The sequence below is a fragment of the Aethalodelphis obliquidens genome, unplaced genomic scaffold, assembly GCF_003676395.1.
Source record: "Aethalodelphis obliquidens isolate GAN/ISIS:26980383/991018 unplaced genomic scaffold, ASM367639v1 scaffold23, whole genome shotgun sequence".
In the NCBI taxonomy this organism is placed as follows: domain Eukaryota; kingdom Metazoa; phylum Chordata; class Mammalia; order Artiodactyla; family Delphinidae; genus Aethalodelphis; species Aethalodelphis obliquidens.
Genome location: NW_020837967.1, coordinates 21467051 through 21486767, shown reverse-complemented (window position 1 = coordinate 21486767; position 19717 = coordinate 21467051). Strand labels below are relative to the sequence as shown.

The 19717-nt window shown below is 44.9% G+C and overlaps 1 protein-coding gene across 5 annotated transcripts in view; it reads left to right on the top strand.

Annotated features, from left to right (window-relative positions):
• The window catches only part of RSU1 (Ras suppressor protein 1), a 356063-nt gene that overhangs the window by 181610 nt on the left and 154736 nt on the right, over nucleotides 1-19717 (top strand). For 2 of the 5 annotated variants that reach the window (XM_027121963.1, XM_027121962.1), the window contains one exon: nucleotides 13195-15490. The exons of 1 other annotated variant lie outside the window; for it this stretch is intronic. In XM_027121963.1, the coding sequence (XP_026977764.1) occupies nucleotides 13195-13297 (103 nt within the window). In that variant the 3' untranslated portion in view covers nucleotides 13298-15490. Of the gene's footprint in view, nucleotides 1-5455; nucleotides 12258-13194; nucleotides 15491-19717 lie in introns of those variants that run through there. 2 more of the 5 variants (XR_003436033.1, XM_027121961.1) reach the window with 2 other exon arrangements.

Sequence of the window (19717 nt, the reverse complement as noted above, 5' to 3'; positions counted from 1 at the left end):
AAACTAGGAGGAACTAGATGAGATATATTAAATCTGCTGAGCATATCAGGGCTAATTTTTTTTAATAAATCTATTTTATTTTATTTTTTAAATTTTTGGCTGCGTTGAGTCTTCGTTGCTGCGTGCGGGCTTTCTCTAGTTGCGGCGAGCAGGGGCTGCTCTTCCCTGCGGTGCGCGGACTTCTCATTGCGGTGGCTTCTCTTATTGCAGAGCACAGGCTCTAGGCACGCGGGCTCAGTAGTTGCGGCTCACGGGCTCTAGAGCGCAGGCTCAGTAGTTGTGGCACATGGGCTCAGCTGCTCCGCGGCATGTGGGATCTTCCCGGACCAGGGCTTGAACCTGTGTCCCCCGCATTGGCAGGTGGATTCTTAACCACTGCGCCACCATGGAAGTCCCAAAGGTATTTTTTTTTAAACCCTCCATTCCTTTTTGGAATACGTTTTTCCCCAAAACTCAGAAACATGACAGTGAAACTAAAGGAAGATTGGGATCCGTAGGCCCTTGTACTCTTGAGCTCTCCTAGATGTTTTTCTCCATTATTTTCTTGACAGTTGTTGGGCTTATTCCCAAGTACCACTTTGTTTCTGTGCACGCAAAAGCCTGGCTCCTCCTCTACTGCCAGCCTCTCCTTACTGCTAGTCAGTAGTTTACATATTGCAATCAGGAATGGAGGGAAAGCACAGATCAACTGGATATGCCGTGTTCCAGGGATGGTGGGGTTTGGCACTTGAGAGAGAGCCCAGCCTAGGTGAGGGAATTCGGCTTTGCTGGGGAAATGGCAAAAGGCAATGACTAGAATTGACTTGTAGGTGCTGCTTCCTGAGGTCCACCTGGCGAGAGCCTCATGGCTAAAGCGCCGCGTGGATGCGTCCACCCGTAGGTAGGTGGATGTTTTCTGGTTTTGATTCCTAAGGTTAGTTTTTTAAAAATCTCTTTGCTGTAGACGTAGAACTTAACCTCACAGAAAATCTATGGACAGGGACGAGAGGCAAGTCGTACAGCGCTGTCTAGAATCTCAGGCGTCATGCTGTAATCTAACCCGAACGTAGGAGGAACCTTGGAGATGTGAGGTTTCATTTAACATGATTTTGCTTAAGGGTAAATGAGTTCATTTAAGCGGAGTGCTATACAAGTTTCATATGTAAAGCGTGCAGGTTCCATTCAGATGCCCAGCTGTGACCAGGTTGAAGCCATTGCTCGTGGTGTTTGATCTAAACAGGTTCCTGTGCCTTCTGATTGAGTGTCCATTCAGGGAGCGAGGTAGGGGGTGGGTGGCAGCATACACTGCCTGTCCAGGGAGACACAGATTACCCAGTCAACGGATTAGTTCTAAAGCCTTCTGCATCCTGATTCAGTGCTATCTGCCACGCACTCTGCAATCTGTAGGCTAGCACCTAAAGAGCCGTCTCGCTTTCCATCGGCCTGACCGTGAGTCACCTGCCATGGTCACATCATCCAGTCACCTGGGCTGAGAGAAACTGAGAGGGGAAGATGGCCCCGGGAGCAGGGAGTCCAAATTAATAGCCACAAAGAGGAAGAGGAAGAGGACGAGTAATAATACCTCTAGATAGGCTCTTACCATCTGTCCGCATCTGAAAAACAAAAGAAAGACAAAGAAGAGGCTTCCCTGTTGAGACTCTAGTATTCCAGTTCTGTGACACCGGCTCTGTATTTGTAACATCATTTATATCTAGAACCACAGGACAGATGTGCACCCCTGCATGGTGTCTTTCGTTCAGACTCAAATGAGCACATACAGAAAACGCCACGGAAGCTTCCCGTGGAAATGCTGTTGTATAGGGTGTGCTCCCTGAGTTTGGCTATTATGATCACTAGCTTAATAACTTAAAAGGTCGTTAACGCTGAGACTTTCCTCAACGAACCACGTGTGGCCAGGAAAACACCTATCTTTCCATAATAAAAATCCATTCTGATTTTTAATTTGTCCAAAGGAAAGGAAGAAAACCCCAGTGTTTTTATAATGTTCATTTTAACTTAATTCTCTCTCGTAAGCTATTCCTGTGTGCAGCTAGTTATTACTAATATCAAACGATGGTTAATATTCAGTAAAACCCACCGTACTGTAGAGGAGTTTAATGGCAACCCCTGGTCACACAGTACTTTGAAAGAGAATCTCCCCAGGAGGCAAACGGACTGGGCTCCCAAGCTGGCACCATGATGCATTTACTGCTCACCCTTTCAGCCTCAAAACCCCTGCAGGAACTGGGGAAAACACATAAGAAACTGATGTAGGACCAGAATTCTGTAACAGAGGATAACTGCCCCTAAAGAGTAGAAGACTTGCCTTGGCCTTCACATTTTTTTCCAGTGGACAGCTCTAAATGGGAAGCATGTCTGTCATCGCTTGATGAGTACGGAATTGAGGAATGAATCAGGACATGTTCCTTGGCTAAGACACTCTTTCAGTCCACCAGTAAATGTTTATTAGGTGACTCGTGTGTGGCAGGCACTGGAGGAACAAAAGGATTAAGACAGTCCCTGCTTCAGAGGCGCTAATGATCGAGCTGGGAGGATACTTGCGTAGTTGGATATTTCAGTACATCCTAGTAAGTACAGTGATGTATGTTTTCATTCAGTCAGTCAACAAACGTTCGTCATGTGCCCACGGCATGCCGGTCGGAGAGGATACTCAAGAAGACAGACGAGGTTCCTGCTCTCTCGGAGTTCATCTTCCATGCAGGGAGGTGGCAAACAACAAGTAATCAAAATAATTTTGTGTGACTGTGGGTGGGAAGGAGGAGAACGTGGTTAAAGAGAGAGAATGTGGGCAAAAAAGACCTCTGTTAGGAACTGACGTTTGAAGTAGACCAGAGTGATGCATCAGTCAGGACTCAGCATTCCTTGGATTGCAAGAAACAGGAAGCGTAAGAGGAATGGAGATGATTTATTTTATGCTTCTAATAATCCAGCAGTACAGTAGACTTCAGGCATGGCATGATCAAGGGCTCAATGTCACTGGACTCCATTTCTCTCCACCTTTCAGTTCTGCTTCGTCTGCTGGTTTGTGTTCCAGGCAGGCTCTCTTCACAGAGCTCACCATGGCTGGCAGCAGACCTGGGCTCCCAATTCAACTCAAACAGAAAAGAAAGGACTTTTCTTCCCAGCAGTGTGCGCTGAGGTCCTAGGTCTTTCTCTGGTTGGCGCAGGTTGGCTACAGGCTCATGTATGAACCAGTTTCCGCACCCAGAGTAAAGGGAGAGGTTTGAGACTGAGTTGTTCCGACACCAAAGTTGGGACAGCACAGCCATTCACATCCAAGATATTGAAGCTCTCTGTGTCCATTCCCTCACCTGTGAAGTGGGGATAGGAAGAGTGCCTATCTCAGGGAGAGCTGGAGAAGAACGTTCAGGCAGAGGGAGTAGCAAGTACAAACCTCAGAAGTGGGCAGGGGCCTGATTTGTTTGTCTATGTGCTGGAGACTGGGAACATGGAGGGTAGTGGCTGAAGAGCGGAGAGAACTGGCCGGCGGCTGGACCGTGCCGGAGCGGGCCAGCCTTTGAAGGGTTGTGGTGGCGTCACGTTTATTTTCTCTGCTTCCACTTAAAGACGGCGTCCTATCGGGGCGTCCACAGAACTCCCAGCTGGGTCCTCACCGCCTTTCTCTGGGTAGTGCATAGGTGCCCACTGCTGGCATCTACCCCACTGTTCGAGTCGCTGATCAAAACCACGCTCTTCTGATGGGCAGGGTCTCCAGCTTGGCTTCCAGCCAAGTCCGGCTGGCCTGAGTTGTGCTGGCGTTACTTGGGGTAACTTCCCATGTTTCTGCTTTGGTTCATTTTGTGTTGACGCTATCATTTAACACCTGGAGGGCGATCTTACTGTCTTTAAATTCAGGTTTTCGGGTGGTGCTGCACTCTCGCCCTGACCGTCCTGTCTCTCCAGCCAAGTCCGTATTGGCAGGATATGAAATTTAAAGTGGGTTGTATGAAATGGACAAAAGCAATAATTTGTGATTTCTGCAGTATTAACATCCAGCTGTCCATGTTAACGAATCTATTAGATAATTACTGTTCAGCTTGTGAGAGCCAGATTCAAGTTAGTGAATTTTAATCATTGTGTTTTCTTAGGAATAATTTTTGGAGGGATTAAATGCACATATAGAAAGATTTTCTCCCTTCCTTGTCTCTATAAGTAGGTTTGTATATCTGTGTGTATGCTACAAACACATAGACACATACATGGTTGGATGTCTCTTTTTCAATCTCCACACACTATATCCCAAAATAATTCTTGTCATAAAAAATATTCCCCAGTACTCCATGTCTGAAGTCAATTAAGGAAGTAGCTTGTTTAGAAAACTTACCAATGCCCTTCCTCTTGTTTCCTTTGCTTTTTAGTTTATTCTGTAAATTGCAACATTTAGCACTTTGCAGTTTAATTTAAAAGGATTACCTATTCTCTTAAATGCTTAAGCAGGGAAGCGAGTTGCAGTCATTGATTTTTCTCTGCATGTATTCTGTGAAAGCTGTATTTGCTCCTTCCCCAGGGAGCGTACCCCCTGAACTGTGTGCTTGCTGGTGACAGCTCAGACCTCTGATACATAACCGAAGACCTTGCCTAATATCCTTGCTCCTGCTCGGGGAATTTTTATTAAGTAAAAGCATCATTAGAGTAGACAAGATGATGAAGTTTAATGAGCATCTTTTGTGCATGAGATTGTTAGTTTTGCTCTGCCAGAATCCTCCTTTCTCCCCTCCGTGGGGCAGAGAGCGAGTCTAGAACGTATGGGGTATTTTTAAAATCTGCCTTACATTTTTGTATAGCTTAATATCTGTCCTAAGCCAGCTACAGATTCCTTTTGACTATCTATACAGATGCTGTTTACCACATGTATGTGGATAATTTCTTCTTACACTGTGTGTTGGGGACAGAGAACAGTGACGGTTATAATGGAGGCGAATGTAAATGACACATCCTGGTGTTAGTGAATTTCACGGAACCACCTCTTGGAGGTCTGATCTCAAAAAATCACTGCCTTTTGAATTAATGAGACTGCTCATGGGAATATGGTAACTGTTCTTTTTTTTTTTTTTTTTTTCTTTAAGACTCAGCGATTTATGTGCTAAGGTTCTGTCACCAGCCCCTCAGAAGCTGCTAGATGGGATAAATAAAGATACTGCAAATGCTTATTAATAATCTAGGCTTCACACTTTGTCCACAGATTCATTTGAGGAGATTTTAAATTTAGCATCCTACCATAAGATTACAGATTAGACACAAAATGATTTCTCTCCGTTATTGTCACCGGCCATATACTTAGATTTTTCAAATTGGTTCTTTTCTTGGTCTGTATAAGGACTTTCCATGGAAACACCCAAAACAACAGGAGGGAGGCATATGACATGAGCAAATGACTTAAGAACAGCATATTGCACCTCTCATATACCTGGCATTCTGAAACATAATATTTACATAGCACACAATGTGTTTCCAGCAGCTGCCTTGAGTATGCAGAATACAAAAGAAGTGAAGTCCGCAAGTCCCCGCCCTCAGGAAAATGGTAGGCTGTTGAAGAGGGCAGAACTGAGAAATCCAGAAAGATGGGAGACAAGATAACTCCGCGCCTAAAGAGTTTGAACTTTGGAGCTGTTGCCTGGGTTTGATCCAGACCTTTTGCTAAGCCTCAGTTCCTTCATTTGCAAAGATAATAAGATAAATCCAACTACCTTGGCTTGTTGTGACAGTGAATGCTGATTGCATGGTTACCATATCCACCAGGTGCCCTGATCCAGGTGCTCTACTGGTACTTGGAAGTAACAGCCGAGAGCAGAAATCACTTTGTATCTTATGAAGGACTTAATGATGAAATCCCAATAAACCCTCTAGTATTTGGCGAAGGCGGAAATTGGACCGGGGCGGGCGGCAGGGCAGAGAGAGCTGTGAAAGGCTGAAAGATGTGGCTGCGATCTGAGCTACAGAGAGGGTGGAGGCTAGGCGTTTCAGGCAGTAGCAACACAGACCAGCAAAACACAGAAACCGGAGGGATCCTGGCTGACAGGAAAGACTAATCCCAGGCCTTAGATTGATTTAGTGTTAAAAAATTTCGCAGATCGCCTGCAAGGTAGACGGTATACAGATATGACCATTTTCCAGTGAAGATAACAGAGGTTCTGGAAAGCTATGGGACTCTAAGTTTACTTAGCTAATAGGTGGCAAAACTCCCACTCTGCCCACATTTCCTACAGTCCACGCGGCCTTCCTCCAGACCAGCCTTTCTGCGCTCGGACGGTGAGCGAACAGAGGGAGATGAAGGTGGGTTAGTTAGGCGTTACACGGCATGTTCTGTGGTTACTCTCTGATCCAGTGGGTAGCGGACGCTGTTTTCCTTGCGTAAACCGAGGAGAGAGAATTCCGTCAGTCACGTGTAGGACGTATTGGAGGAAGGAAGGAATCGGTATCAAGGAGACCAAGAAGAGGGAATTCCCTGGCATTCCAGTGGTTGGCACTTGGCACTGTCACTGCGGGGCCCGGTGTTCGATCCCTGGTTGGGGAAGTGAGATCCCGCAATCCCCCAAGCCACACGGTGCGGCCAGAAAAAAAAAAAAAAAAAAAGACCAAGAAGGGACCTGTTATAATAATCTAATGGCCATGTGGTATAGGCCTATTTTAGGGTAGAAGAAAAAGAATGAATAAAATCATAAGATGATGGAAAAAAGAGCAAGTACCGTAAAGCAGCTTGTTAATCCACTGAGTCACAAACCTTTTGAGAAGCTGATGAAAGCTGTGTTCGCCTCCTGCTGAAAAATGCACATACAGCTTTGCTTGGAGCTCAGATCCTACCCTGGCCCCGAGCTGAGACTGAAGAAAGAGGCAGGTGCCAAAAAGACTTCATCTTGTTGATCCTGGAGGTCTGGAGACTTCAGAGGGACAGACCTGAGGAACTGGGCTAGGGAACTATTGCATGCATTTGGTTGGCTATAATAGCGAAACGTTCCTGGTGGGAATTAGGCATAGCAGGGGTTGAAGATGGTGGTGACTTGGAGGGCTCCTATTCAGAGATGATCACGGAAGCTACAAAATCAGATGCTCTTTCTAGGGAAGAGGATAGAGAGAGCTAAAAGCAAAACCCACAAGGGCTGCAGAATTGTTTGGAGAAAGAATAAGTACCAAGATAGTGCATTGGAGCCAAGGGAGGAGGTTTTTCAAGAAGGAAAGCCATGGTCCCCAGTGGTCTTCATTACTGCAGCCATGAAGAGGTGTGAAGGTCTGCAAGAGACCCTTGGATCCAACAGAAACAGTAAGACTCAAATGGATTTTTTTTCCCAAAATGCAGATGGCCGTATTAAATAAAATGCACCTATCAGCAGTAGAAAAGCGTACATATCATACTACTCAATATAGTGTTTGTTGAGAAATTCGCTCTGATTCTGGTGGGCTGGAATTGTTTGCTGTACCATCTCAGGTGTCATCAGGCAGGGTGTTGAGTTGCGTGGAGTTTCAGGGGGCCAGTGCACAGGCAGCTTGGATAGGATGCCTCTCAAATGACCAGTCTGGTGACCTCTGCCGTCCGTGGCATCATTTCATGATGATTTCTCCAGAGCTGGTCTTTGGCTGGGATTCTGCAGATGGCAGCTCAGGGCAGGGCCCGCGCCCACAGGGACGAGAACGAGAGCCCTTGTGAGCCGAGTGATGGTGCCTCTTTCCTCTCCCACAGCACAGAGCATCGGCAGGCATCTCACCTTGGAGGAGTCCCTTCAGCAACAGAAGCCTGTTCATCAGGCACCTGAGCGTAATTGATCCTGTCCTGTCACTTTAGATAGTTCTCTGTTCATTTTTCTGCCCTCCTCGAACATCTCCCAGTTATCCTCTGTAGACCTCAGATTTCAGGGGACAGAAGATTTTCCAAGACCCTGTGCCACAGCTTCCCTCCACATGCTGAGTGGATCACTTGACCCACCAGCGGCTGTGGCCTATCAGTGACCGTGAGCCGGGTTCCTCTGTCAGTGCTCTCAAGCCGGCATGGTCAGATTTCAGTGCCCACCAGAAACCTCCCCGAGAAAGGATCTCCCCACAGGCTCATGGGGGCAAAGTCGATCCCAGCTGTGCTCTGTGCACGCGCAGAGCCAGGGTCTGAGAAGCAGGCGGAACTGGCCAGCATCGCCTGAGTCGCGGGCCTTCGTGAGAGGCTGAAGGAGCAGCTGCTGCCCTGGAACACTTGCTCTGAAACTCCTGCTCTGAGCCTGCGCACACAGGACCTTGTCCATGTCTGATTAACCTGCCTCCACAAGCCCTGCAAGGTAGCAGTGTCCATCATTTTGCAGATGAGGACATCAGACTGTGACAGAAGTTAGTCACCTTCTCCATGTCACGTGTCCTTTGGGGCAGACAGGGTGCAGGAATGCAGAGGCGAGTGAAGCCACAGGTCTGTTCTCCAGAATCCCCTGTGCAGGACGCCAGGGCTCCTGTAGGGCGGGATGGGTACAGTCTGAGCAGAGCACTGAGGGGATGTGCTCATCCAGAAAGCACCTCGTGCCACGGTCTGAAGGGTAGTTGGGACTCTTCCAAGGTCGAAGAGGTGGAAGGTACGTCACGAGAGGAGAGTATGGGTGATCACAGGGACGGAAATCCATCCTAAAGGCTGTGGGCTGTGTTGATCTATCCTGTTTTCCACTTTCTCTATTTTATGATGCTTTGGCATCTTGGGGGTCTTGCTGCCTGGGGAGACTCCCAAGCTAGCTCATCCCTAGAGGAGCAAACAACTCATCTGTTAGCGCATCTTTTCGTATCCAAGCCAACCAACCCCAAACCCCTATCCTAACTACCTCTTTTCTCTGACTCACATGCGCCAAGCCAGTATTCCCCATGACCCAGAGCCAGGTACTGGGTAACTAGAGATCATCTCTTTAGCCCTGGGCTCTGAAATTTTAATCACATCATTCACTTCTAAACTCACTCGTACCCTGCCTCACCCCTTCCTTTTTGTGAAACCACTATAAAGGCTCTGGGCTTTGCTCTCTCCTGAGCGCCTCTGCCTCCTAACCAGCCCCTGTGCTTCCCCGTGTGGCCCTGCACACAGCTGCATGTAACAAAACGCTTTCAAAGGCACAGACCTCTCCGTCTCCTCCCTGTCACCTCTATGAATTAAATCCTGGGGACATCTCAAGCATGGGCCATGACTCTTAGCTTCAGAGTAGGGAGAGAGCCAGTCCCTTCCTGTCTCATTGTGGCCGAGAGGGGACAGTTGGCCTGCCCATTTCCTCTCCCTCTAGTGGAAACAGCACCCGTTTTTCCTTGGGGACACTCCTTTGCGCCCTCTCTGCAACTTAGTTTTTAACTTTTCCTTCTTTTCAGTGAATTATTACCCCAGAATTTTTTTTTTTTCCCTGCTGAAATTAAGCAAACTCCTCACAGACAGCCCCAGAGAGGCTCACTTACTGTATCGTTTCCCTATTGCTACTGTTAACAAATGACTGTGATCGTTTTTTGTTTTTTTTTTTAACATTTTATATTGGAGTATAGCCAATTGACAATGTTGTGATAACAAATTACCATGATATTAGAGGCCCAAACCATAACCAGTGTACTATGTTACAGTTCCGGGTGTCGAAGCCTGAAATTTAGGCGTCAGCAGGGTTTTGCCCTTCCAGAGGCTCCAGGGGAGAACGCGTTTCCTTGCCTTCCTAGGGTCTAGAGTCTGCCTGCATTCCTTTCTCCACGTCAAAGCCGGCAGCTGAGCCTGTTCAGATCTCTGACTCTGGCCCTCCAGCCCCCCTCTTAAAAGGACCCTTGGGATTACTTTGGGCCCACCCAGATAATCTCTCCATCGCAAGATCCTTAACTTAACCAGCTCTGCAAAGTCCCTTTTGCAATATAAGGTAACATAGTCACAGGTTTCAGGGATTTAGGATGTGGACATTTTGGGGGGCCATTATTCTGCCTGCTACACTTACTTAATTGCCTGGAGGCCCCGTGGCTAATAGCTGGTGGAACCCAAGACTGGGGACCCTGAGATGCTTGTCCTTACTGCTCTTCCAGAGCCACGTCTCCAGGGAGGAATGGCCGCTCTCATGTATCCAGTCTACAGATGAGAGTCAAGTGCCGGCTCTCGTCCGGCCACACAGCTGGAGGAGGGAAAGCGTCCCGCAGCGCAGGGCAGAGTCATCCCGGCTTTGCTGGTGACTCACAGAAGAAGTGGGGCAGTGCATTTAGCTCTGCCTTAGGTGCCTTCTTCAAAGAGGATTCGAACCTTTCTTCCAGAGATGCTTGGGGATTTGGCGTCGATAAAAAAATACCGTATTCTTTTTCAGAGGAAAAAGCCCTAGAGAAGTAAAGTAATCATATAATTATCTTTTTTTAATCACTCTGACTATAACCCCACGTCAGTCTTGTTTTTCCACAAGCCCTCGTGGGCCACGTCCAATAGTCCTGTCCTGGTGCCAGGCTTATTTCACCACCATGGCCACCCTGTGAGAAAACGCATCATTTTTTAACAGATGAAGAAACTGAGGCACGTTGGGGTGAGGCTTGCTAATCATTTGCCCAGAACGAACAGTGCGTAAAGTGGCAAAACGAGGATTTTAAGCATCAAGTTCAGGACTGCTATCTCCCGTCCGGCCCTTTGTAGCGAGTGGCTTGCTGTGTAGCCCCAGGAAGGCCGGGCACGCAGTGGGGTTTGAGTCCGAAAAGGCAGGCGTTGAAACGTTGGAACATTCCAGTTCCTTCCTGAAAAGAGGAGCCTTGCTGAGTCCCGAGCAGCTGTTGCACCGCCTTCTGAAATGACTCTGCTGGGTTACCGCCGTCAGGGCCCCGCGACACTGCCATCCTCTCTGGGAAGGCTTCCGTGCCTGCGTGTTCAGGATGTGGTCCCCAGCAGGCCTGCATCACGTCTTTCATCTCTTCTCCCTCCTCTGACCCCTTTATTTCTTTTGATATCACTTTCCCAGCACCTGAGTCTTGCCGGGTTTCCAAATTCGTGAGCGAAGGAGTTGTGTTTCTGCAGATTTTTGTAATCCTTAACATCTGATGCTGTCTGCGAGTAAAAATGTGAATACTTCTTTCCTTTATGGGGATAAAAGTTTGGAAAATAGAGGAGAGACACGTGAAGCTGTAAGAAAGCGGTACCATGGGAGCAGGTACTGAGACCATAGGTGCCCGTGTGAATGCACAGAACAGGGTAGTCAGACCTTGGCTTCGTGCCAGGCGGGCGGAGCTTGGAGCACATCCCACTGGAGCGCTAAGCCCCTGCTCTGGCAGAAAGCGGCATCCTAGGAGGAGACGGGCAGACGCTATGAGAGGATAAGCTTGTCTCAGAGGGTGTGTTGATAAAGGTGAGGAACGTAAGGGCCAGCTCCACTTTGGCTCAGGGTTTCCTCTCCCTGTTGGCGTATCTGGGAGACACGCTGGAGGGGCAGGGGAAGGGGTGCACAGGTTGGAGCCTCCCACGTAATGCAAGGTAATCTTCCTGTCTCAGGATCCTTAGTCTCACCTCTGCAGAGTCCCCTTTGCCCTGTAAGGTGACAATAACAAGTTCCGGGGGTATTAGGACAGGGACATCATTGGGGGTTGGAGTGGCAACAGTGGTGAAGCCGGACTGGCTGAACCTTCCTTTCTGCCTAAACCAATGTTTCTTTCCCTGGATCCAGGAACCCCAGGTGTCCAGGGCACAGAACCAGCCGCTCTTTTTAAAGTCTAGGGGAGGGGGTCCTGTGTTGGTTTGAAGCTCCGTTTTCCTGGGTGGCAGGTTCTCCTGGGGAGGAAGATGTTTCTGCTCAGGGGTGCCGGGGAGGACTGGGCCTGCGTCTCCATTCAATTAGCCAGAAGTCCTCTAAGGGAACTTCTACAGACTTTGAACGCTGACTTGCAAGTGCTGATACGACCCATCTAGGACATGTGGTACCTCCTTCACCCTCCCCTTTACCCGGAGAACGTTCCCAGCACCTGGCTGGACTTAACATTCTTCAGCTCGTAGCTCTGTCAGCTGCCACGTCCTGCATTCTAAACTCCTTGCGAGCAGAAACCCATCTTCGTGACCACTGTTGGTAGATGCTGCTTGTTACTGCTTCTGAGGAGATGCTTGGAAGCCTCTGGAGAAGATAGACTACGTCTGACCTGTCAAAACCCAGTGTCCAGCTTTCCCTAAGCGTCCAGTCAATTGGACAGCTCCGAGCACCAGGTCCCTCCCTCGGCCTGTCAACCACAGCGTCGGTGTCATCAAGAGCGTCAGTATATGCCCAGTGCAGGAGAGGGTGTCGATTCCCTGCGTGGATCCTAGAACACAGGACACCTTGTACAGGAAGGTCAGTCTTTGTGTCCACCCTGTTCAGTTAGCATAAGGCAATTGCACCAAGTGGGGTCAGACATTGCCTTCCCTCTGGAGGCACTGAGACACCCACCTGACTCTCTCAGCGGCACAGTTATATCAATAAGGGGAGTTAAGGTTGAGCTGTATTTATCTTAGGGTGGCTTTTAATTTCGTTTAATCAGAGTTACTCATAAATTACCGATTAATTACTACCTGCTGTTGGGTTCCAGCCCCTCAGCCGCGGAGCTCACTCTGCTCTGCGAGGGATGCCATGGCTGTAATCGTAGGCTACTTTGTCAACATTTAATCAGCGGCACTTATTAACATGGCATTGATGGGTGGTCGCCGCCCCAGCGCCATCCGTCACGGGTGAGCAGCTAGCGAGGGCTCCGACACCATCGCTCTCTGTCACGTCACCCGGTCCTGGGGTTCTCGGGCCAGAATGCTGTTCCCTTTGCACTAAGTGGACACTCCATCTTTTCAGTTCGGCCCAGTTTCTGTCACTGTCGACTTCAGCACTCGTGGCCTGTGGAGCTGCAGTCCGGATCGGCCAGGCTAGGCATCATGGTCCCCCTAGTCCTGGATCTCTCTTCCTTTGCTGATTTCACACTTAGCCCAGGGAGTGTAGGATTCCAAGAGACTTGTCCAGAATTGGACTTCATGGCATGGTGGGGAGAGAGAGAGAGAGAGAGAGAGAGAGAGAGAGAGAGTGTGTGTGTGTGTGTGTGTGTGTGTGTGTGTGTGTGTGTGTAAGACAGTTTATAATTCTTAAATCCAGCATATGACCCAGAGAAAACAGAAATGACCTTGTGGTGTTCTTTGGCTTCCTGAATATTCCTAGAGATGAATCTGTTGATGAAAACGCTGCCCGTAGAAGCATAGCTTGTGTTCACAAGGTAGATCTCACGGTGTCCCCTCCTCTCTCTTTTCAGCCTCTACGGCAGACACATGCAGGCAAACCCAGAACCGCCGAAGAAAAATAATGACAAATCGAAAAAGATCAGCCGGAAACCCCTGACAGCCAAGAACAAATAAGGGGTTGGCATGGGCTGGACTCCTGATGGCTTCTCTCCTTATTACTTCGGTTCTCTCTTTTTCTGTCTCACGAATGAATACTGTGTGTGTTTGTTTTGTTTTTTCTCTTTCTAGCGCTTACCACCTTACCTTTTAAATTCTTTTGGTGGGTGGTAGATTTTTCATAAGTTCTTCAAACCATTTCCATTTGTTTCCTTGAAATTGCCAAAGGCAGGCGTGGTTCAGCTGCAAATTCCATATGAGACACAGCTTTCAGCTCCTCGAGTAGATGTTCACAGAGTTGCTTATTATGAAAAGAACAATTAAAATCATGTAATCATTTAAATGCCACCGTTAACACTGTTTATTCACAGAACTCATTATTTTTGCTTTATTAATAGTTTTCCTTCACCGCCGAGATTTTATGTCAACTTCCAAATGATTTTAATAAGATCTTGACTTCGTGTCACATGTTGCTTCTGAATAAAAACATATCTGATCTTGGGTATACCCATTTTTGTTTACTTTTTCCCCCAAAATGATCTTATCTACTTTTATTGGTTGTCGATGATAAACTCTGAAACTTTCCATGAAAGAAATGCAGCATTAAATCAGAGTTAGTTTCTTCTCACATCGATGTGTCAGTTTTTTTTTTTTTCCTTTGAGGACTGTTTCTAAATTAGGAAGGAGCAGAAAAACAAATCTCTAGGAGATTTTGCCAAAAGATTTTGGAAAGCAGCATTGCTTAGCTGAAGGAATGGTGACTTCTGCCAGTGGCTGGTCGACAAGAGCTGTGAAACAGAGAGGAAAATACTCAAGTGTGTTTCTTGTCACTGCAGAAAATCTGCTCATATCAGAGCATCCTCCTAAGTGACTGTGATGATGCCAAAGAAGTTGTGTAAATGTGCACACTCTATACCACACCCAGTGTAGAAACTGCAGCGGCAGAATCATTAAACAAGTAATTGTTTACCTCTGTGGTAGGCAGCTTTGCTCTTATCTACAGTAACGTGTATGTCAGTGGAAACACATCCAAGCAGAATGTTTGCGCTAAAGGGACTGCCAACCCTGGAATGTCTTAAAAAGTGTGTGAAGATGTAACATTGTCTCAGGTGGATTGTCTGTGTCTACCCCTGCATCTTCTTTTCTCCATCTCACAGCTGAAACCCTGAGACCAAGACCACTGGAACAGAGAAAAAACCAGAATCAAAGCACAGCCAAAAATCCTGAGTTACTTAGGAAATGGATGCGTTCGAATCACAGAGATCACGACTGAAGGTCTACACTTCTTGTTTCTGGATAACTTCCTGATAAAACATTCACCGTGGGAAGAAGAATTCCCAGGTGCCATCACCTGTTTGGGGATTTAGTTGATGTAATTTTTCTAGGTGCAATCTTTGCCTCAGCCTGAATTTCGTTAAATTTTTTTTAGCTTGTGAAATTAACAGGAGGAAGAACAATACCTCTACTATTGGTGATTGGAAAGACTTCATCTAAAATTAAACTAGCAACAAAGCCTTAGTAAAACTACCACAATATAGTCTTTTGAATAATTTTTTTTTAAAAGATGAACACTCTAGATAGACATATGGGCAATCCACGAAAATTCACCGGGAGGAAATATCCCCAAGAACCATGGAAAAAAAAAAAAAGTCCAGCCTTACTAGTAGCCAGAAAGATATAAATCAAAGCAAAAATAAGACAGCTGTAACAATGAGAAATGTGCATATATTTTTTAAGCTCGTGTTAAGTGCTAGAGGGAGTAATACGAGATAAACATTCTTATACGCTGCTATTGGGAATATAAATTTCTCTCCAGAAAGGTGGTAGGAATTTAATGATAACTAGCAAAACTTAAAGATGGGAAAGGAGGGTTAACGGTGTATCCACATGATAAACTTTTATGAAGACATTAAAAATTATTGAACGATATCTGGGGGCAAAGGGAGATCATCATATCCAGTTAAGTAAAAAAAAGTCACACTTAAAAAACTATATGAGTGGTCCCAATTGTGGAAGAAGGAAATTGTGTTTATAATATGTATGCACAGAAAAATGGGAATGGACTTGGATTTTATGGCTGATAAATTATTTCTGTATGGTAGGTTAAAAATTTTTAAATTCCTTTTTATACTTATTCTGTACTTTAAATTCTCTGTAATCAGCATGTATATTTTTATAATCAGAAAATATTAAATGTATATCTTTTCAAAACAGAATTGGTATATTATGCAGTCCAGAAAATATCATATATGTAAGTGCAAGGCGTAATGTAAAATCTCAGGGGGGTTTTCTGCTTTTCTTTTGTCACCAAAGTGTGTTTTCACGTCTTTTCATACAGTCTTTTTGGTTACTTGATAACTGGATTTACAAAATATCTACTTTTCAAAAGGTAGCACTTTTTTTCTCCCAGTCTTATTGTGATATAATTGACAAACACTGTATAACTTGAAGGTATACATTATAAATGACTTGACTTAGGTATGTTGTGAAATGATGACCATGGTAAGTTTAGTTAACATCCATCATCTCGTATTAGTACCCCCAAAAAAGAAAAAAGAAAGTTTGTTTTCTTGTGATGAGACCTCTTAGGATCCATCCTCTTAACAACTTTTAAATATGCAATACAGCAGTGTTACGTGATATCCTCAGTACTTAGTTATAACTGGCAGGTTATACCTTTTGACCACCATCATCCAGTTCCTCCAGCCCCACTCCGTGCCTCTGGTAACTGCAAATCTGATCTCTTTTCCTATCATTTTGTTTTTTAGATTCCACAAGTAAGTGATCATACAGTATTTGTCTTTCTCTGTCTGCCTTAACTCTCTTCGCGTAATGTCCTCAAGGTCCGTCCATGTTGCCACAAGCGGCAGGATTTCCCTCTTTTTATGGCTGAATAATATTCCATTTATATAAATATAACACAATTTCTTTATCCAGTCATCCTTCGACGTTGTTTCTATGTCTTGGCTGCCATGACTAATGCTGCTGTGAATGTGAGGGTGCAGATATCTCTTTAACATAGTGTTTTCATCTTTTGGATATATTCCCAGAAGTGGAATTGCTGGATCATATGGTAGTTCCAGCTTTAATTTTTGTGGAACCTCCCTAGTGTTCTCCATAGTAGCTGTACCAATTTACAGTCCCGCAGACAGTGCACAAGGGTTCCCTTTTCTCCACATTCTCGCCAGCAGTTTTTCCCTTGTCTTTTTGATGATAGCCATTCTAACCAATGTGTGCTGATTGTGGGTTTTTTTTTTGTTTTTTTGGTTTTTTTTTTTGCGGTACGCGGGCCTCTCACTGTTGTGGCCTGTCCGTTGTGGAGCACAGGCTCCAGACGCGCAGGCTCAGCGGCCATGGCTCACGGGCCCAGCCGCTCTGCGGCACATGGGATCCTCCCGGACCGGGGCATGAACCCGTGTCCCCTGCATCGGCAGGTGGACTCTCAACCACTGCACCACCAGGGAAGCCCACTGATTGTGGTTTTGATTTGCATTTCCCTGCTGATATTGAGCATATTTTCGTGTACAGTTGGCCATTCATGTATCCTTGGGAAAATATCTATTCAGGTGTTTTGCCAGTTGTTTAATTGGATTATTTGTTGCTATTGGGTTGTATGAGTTATTTATATCTTTTGGATGTTAAGCCCTTATCAGGTATATGGTTTGCGATTTTTTTTGCCCGTTCCATAGGTTGTCTTCATTTTGTTGACGGTTTCCTTTGCTGTGCAGAAGCTTTTTAGTTTTGATTTAGTGCAACTTGTTTATTTTGTTGCTTGATGCTTTAGTTGTTATGTCTAAAAAATTATTGCCAAGACCTATGTCATAGAGCTATTTTCCTGTGTTTTCTCCCAAAAGTTTTAGAGTTTCTGGTCTTATATTTAAGTTTATACATTATGAGTTAAATTTGGTCAGTGGTATAAGTTAGAGCTTATATCACTTCATTATTTTACACATGAATGTTAGTTTTCCCAGCACCATTCATTGAAGAGACTGTCTTTTCTCCACTGAGTATTCTTGGCTCCCTTGTCAAATTTTAGTTGACTGTACATGCATGGGTTTCTTTCTGGACTCTTGATTCACTTCCATTGTTCAATGTGTCTGTTTTCATGCTAGTACCATACTGGTTTAATTATTGTAGCTTTATAATAAAGGTTGAAATCAGGAAATACGATGCCTCCTGCTTTGTTCTTTCTCAGGATTGCTTTGGCTATTTGGAGTCTTTTGTGGTTCCATGTGAACTTTATGATTGTGTTTCTACCTCTGTAAAAAAAAAAAATGTCATTGGAATCTTGATATAGATTGCTTTTAATCTATGTATGGCTTTGAGTAGTATGGACATTTTAACATAATTCTTCCAGCCCGTTAACACAGGATACCTTTCCATGTTTTTTTGTGTTCCTCAATTTCTTTTATCAATGTCTTGTTTTCAGTGTAGAGATCTTTCACTTCCTTAGTGAAACTTATGCCTAAGTATTTTATTGTTTTTGATGCTGTTGTAAATGGGATTATTTCCTTTACTTCTTATTCAGATAATCCATTATTATTATATAGAAATTTTACTGATTTTTTAAAATATTTATTTTTGGCTGCATTAGGTCTTCATTGCTGCGCACGGGCTTTCTCTAGTTGTGGCAAGCGGGGGCTACTCTTCATTGCGGTGCACGGGCTTCTCCTTGCGGTGGCTTCTCTTGTTGTGGAGCACGGGCTCTAGGCACGTGGGCTTCAGTAGTTGTGGCTCGCGGGCTCCAGTAGTTGTGGCTTGCGGGCTCTAGAGCGCAGGCTCAGTAGTTGTGGTGCACAGGCTTAGTTGCTCTGCGGCATGTGGCATCTTCCTGGACCAGGGCTCGAACCTGTGTCCCCTGCATTGGCAGGTGGATTCTTAACCACTGCGCCACCAGGGAAGCCCTCTACTGAGTTTTGTATGTTAATTTTGTATCCTGCAGCTTTATAGAATTCATTGATTAGATCTAACACTTTTTGTGGAGTCTTGAGGATTTTCTCTATATAAAATCCTGTCATCTACAAAGAGACAATTCCATTTGTTCCTTTACAGTTATGAGGCCTTTGTTTCTTTTTCTTGCCTGATTGCTCTGGCTGAGACTTCCTGTATTATTTTGAATACATGTGGTGACACTGGGCACCCGTGTCTTGTATTTGATCTTTGAGAAAAATCTTTCAACCTTTTACGGTTGAGTATGACGTTAGCTGTGGGTTTGTCATATATGGTCTTTATTATGCTGAGATTTGTTCCTTCTGTACCTAACTTTTTAAGAGTTTTTATCATGAATGGATGTTGAATTTTGTCAGATGTTTTTTCTGCATCTGTTGAGTTGGATCATCTGATTTTTTTCTTTCAGGCTATTAGTGTCATATATGACATTTATTGATTTGTGTATGTTGAACCATTCTTGCATGTCAGAAATGAATCCCATTTGATCGTGGTGAATGATCCTTTCAGTGTGCTGCTAAATGCAGTTTGCTAATATTTTATTGAGAATATTTACATCTATATTCAGCAGGGATATTGGCCTGCAGTTTCCTTTTCTTGTAGTGTCCTTTTCAGGCTTTGGTATCAGGGTAATGGTGGCCTCATAAAATGAGTTTGGGAATGTTCCCTTCTCTTGGATTTTTTGGAAGAGTTTGAAGAAGATTGGTGTTAATTCTTTTTATTATCAGTAAGTATAGTTGATTTACAGTACTTTACAACATAGTGACTCAGTATTTTTATAGCTTATACTCCATTTAAAATTATTATAGAATATTGGCTATATTCACTGTGAAGAATATACCCTTGTTGCTTATTTATTTGATACATAGTAGCTTGTATCTCTTAATCACCTACCCCTCCTTTGCCCCTCCCGCCTTCCCTCTTGCCACTGGTAACCACCAGTTTGTTCTCTATATCTGTGAGTCTGTTTCTATTTTGTTATATTCATTCATTTTATTTTTTAGATACCACATGTAAGTGATAACGTACAGTATTTGTCTTTCTCTGTCCGACTTATTTCACTTAGCATAACACCCTCCAGGCCCATCCATGTTGTTGCAAATGGCAGAATTTCATTATTTTCATGGTTCAGTAAGATTCCATTGTGCATATATATACAACATGGTGTGAATTCTTGTTTAATTGTTTGGCAGAATTCACCAGTGAAGTCATCTAGTCCTGGGCTTTTCTTTGTTGGGAGGTTTTTGATTACTGATTCAATCTCCTTACTAGGACAGTCAGCCCTCCCTATCTGTGAGCTCCACATCTATGGATTCACCCAGCCGTGGAGCAAAACTATATTTTTTTAAATTCCAGAAAGCCCCAAAAAGCAAAACTTGAATCTGCCACATGGCAACAACTGTTTACAAAGCATTTAAATTGCATTTACAACTATCTACATAGTATTTACATTGTATTAGGTATTATACGTACTCTTGAGATGATTTAAAG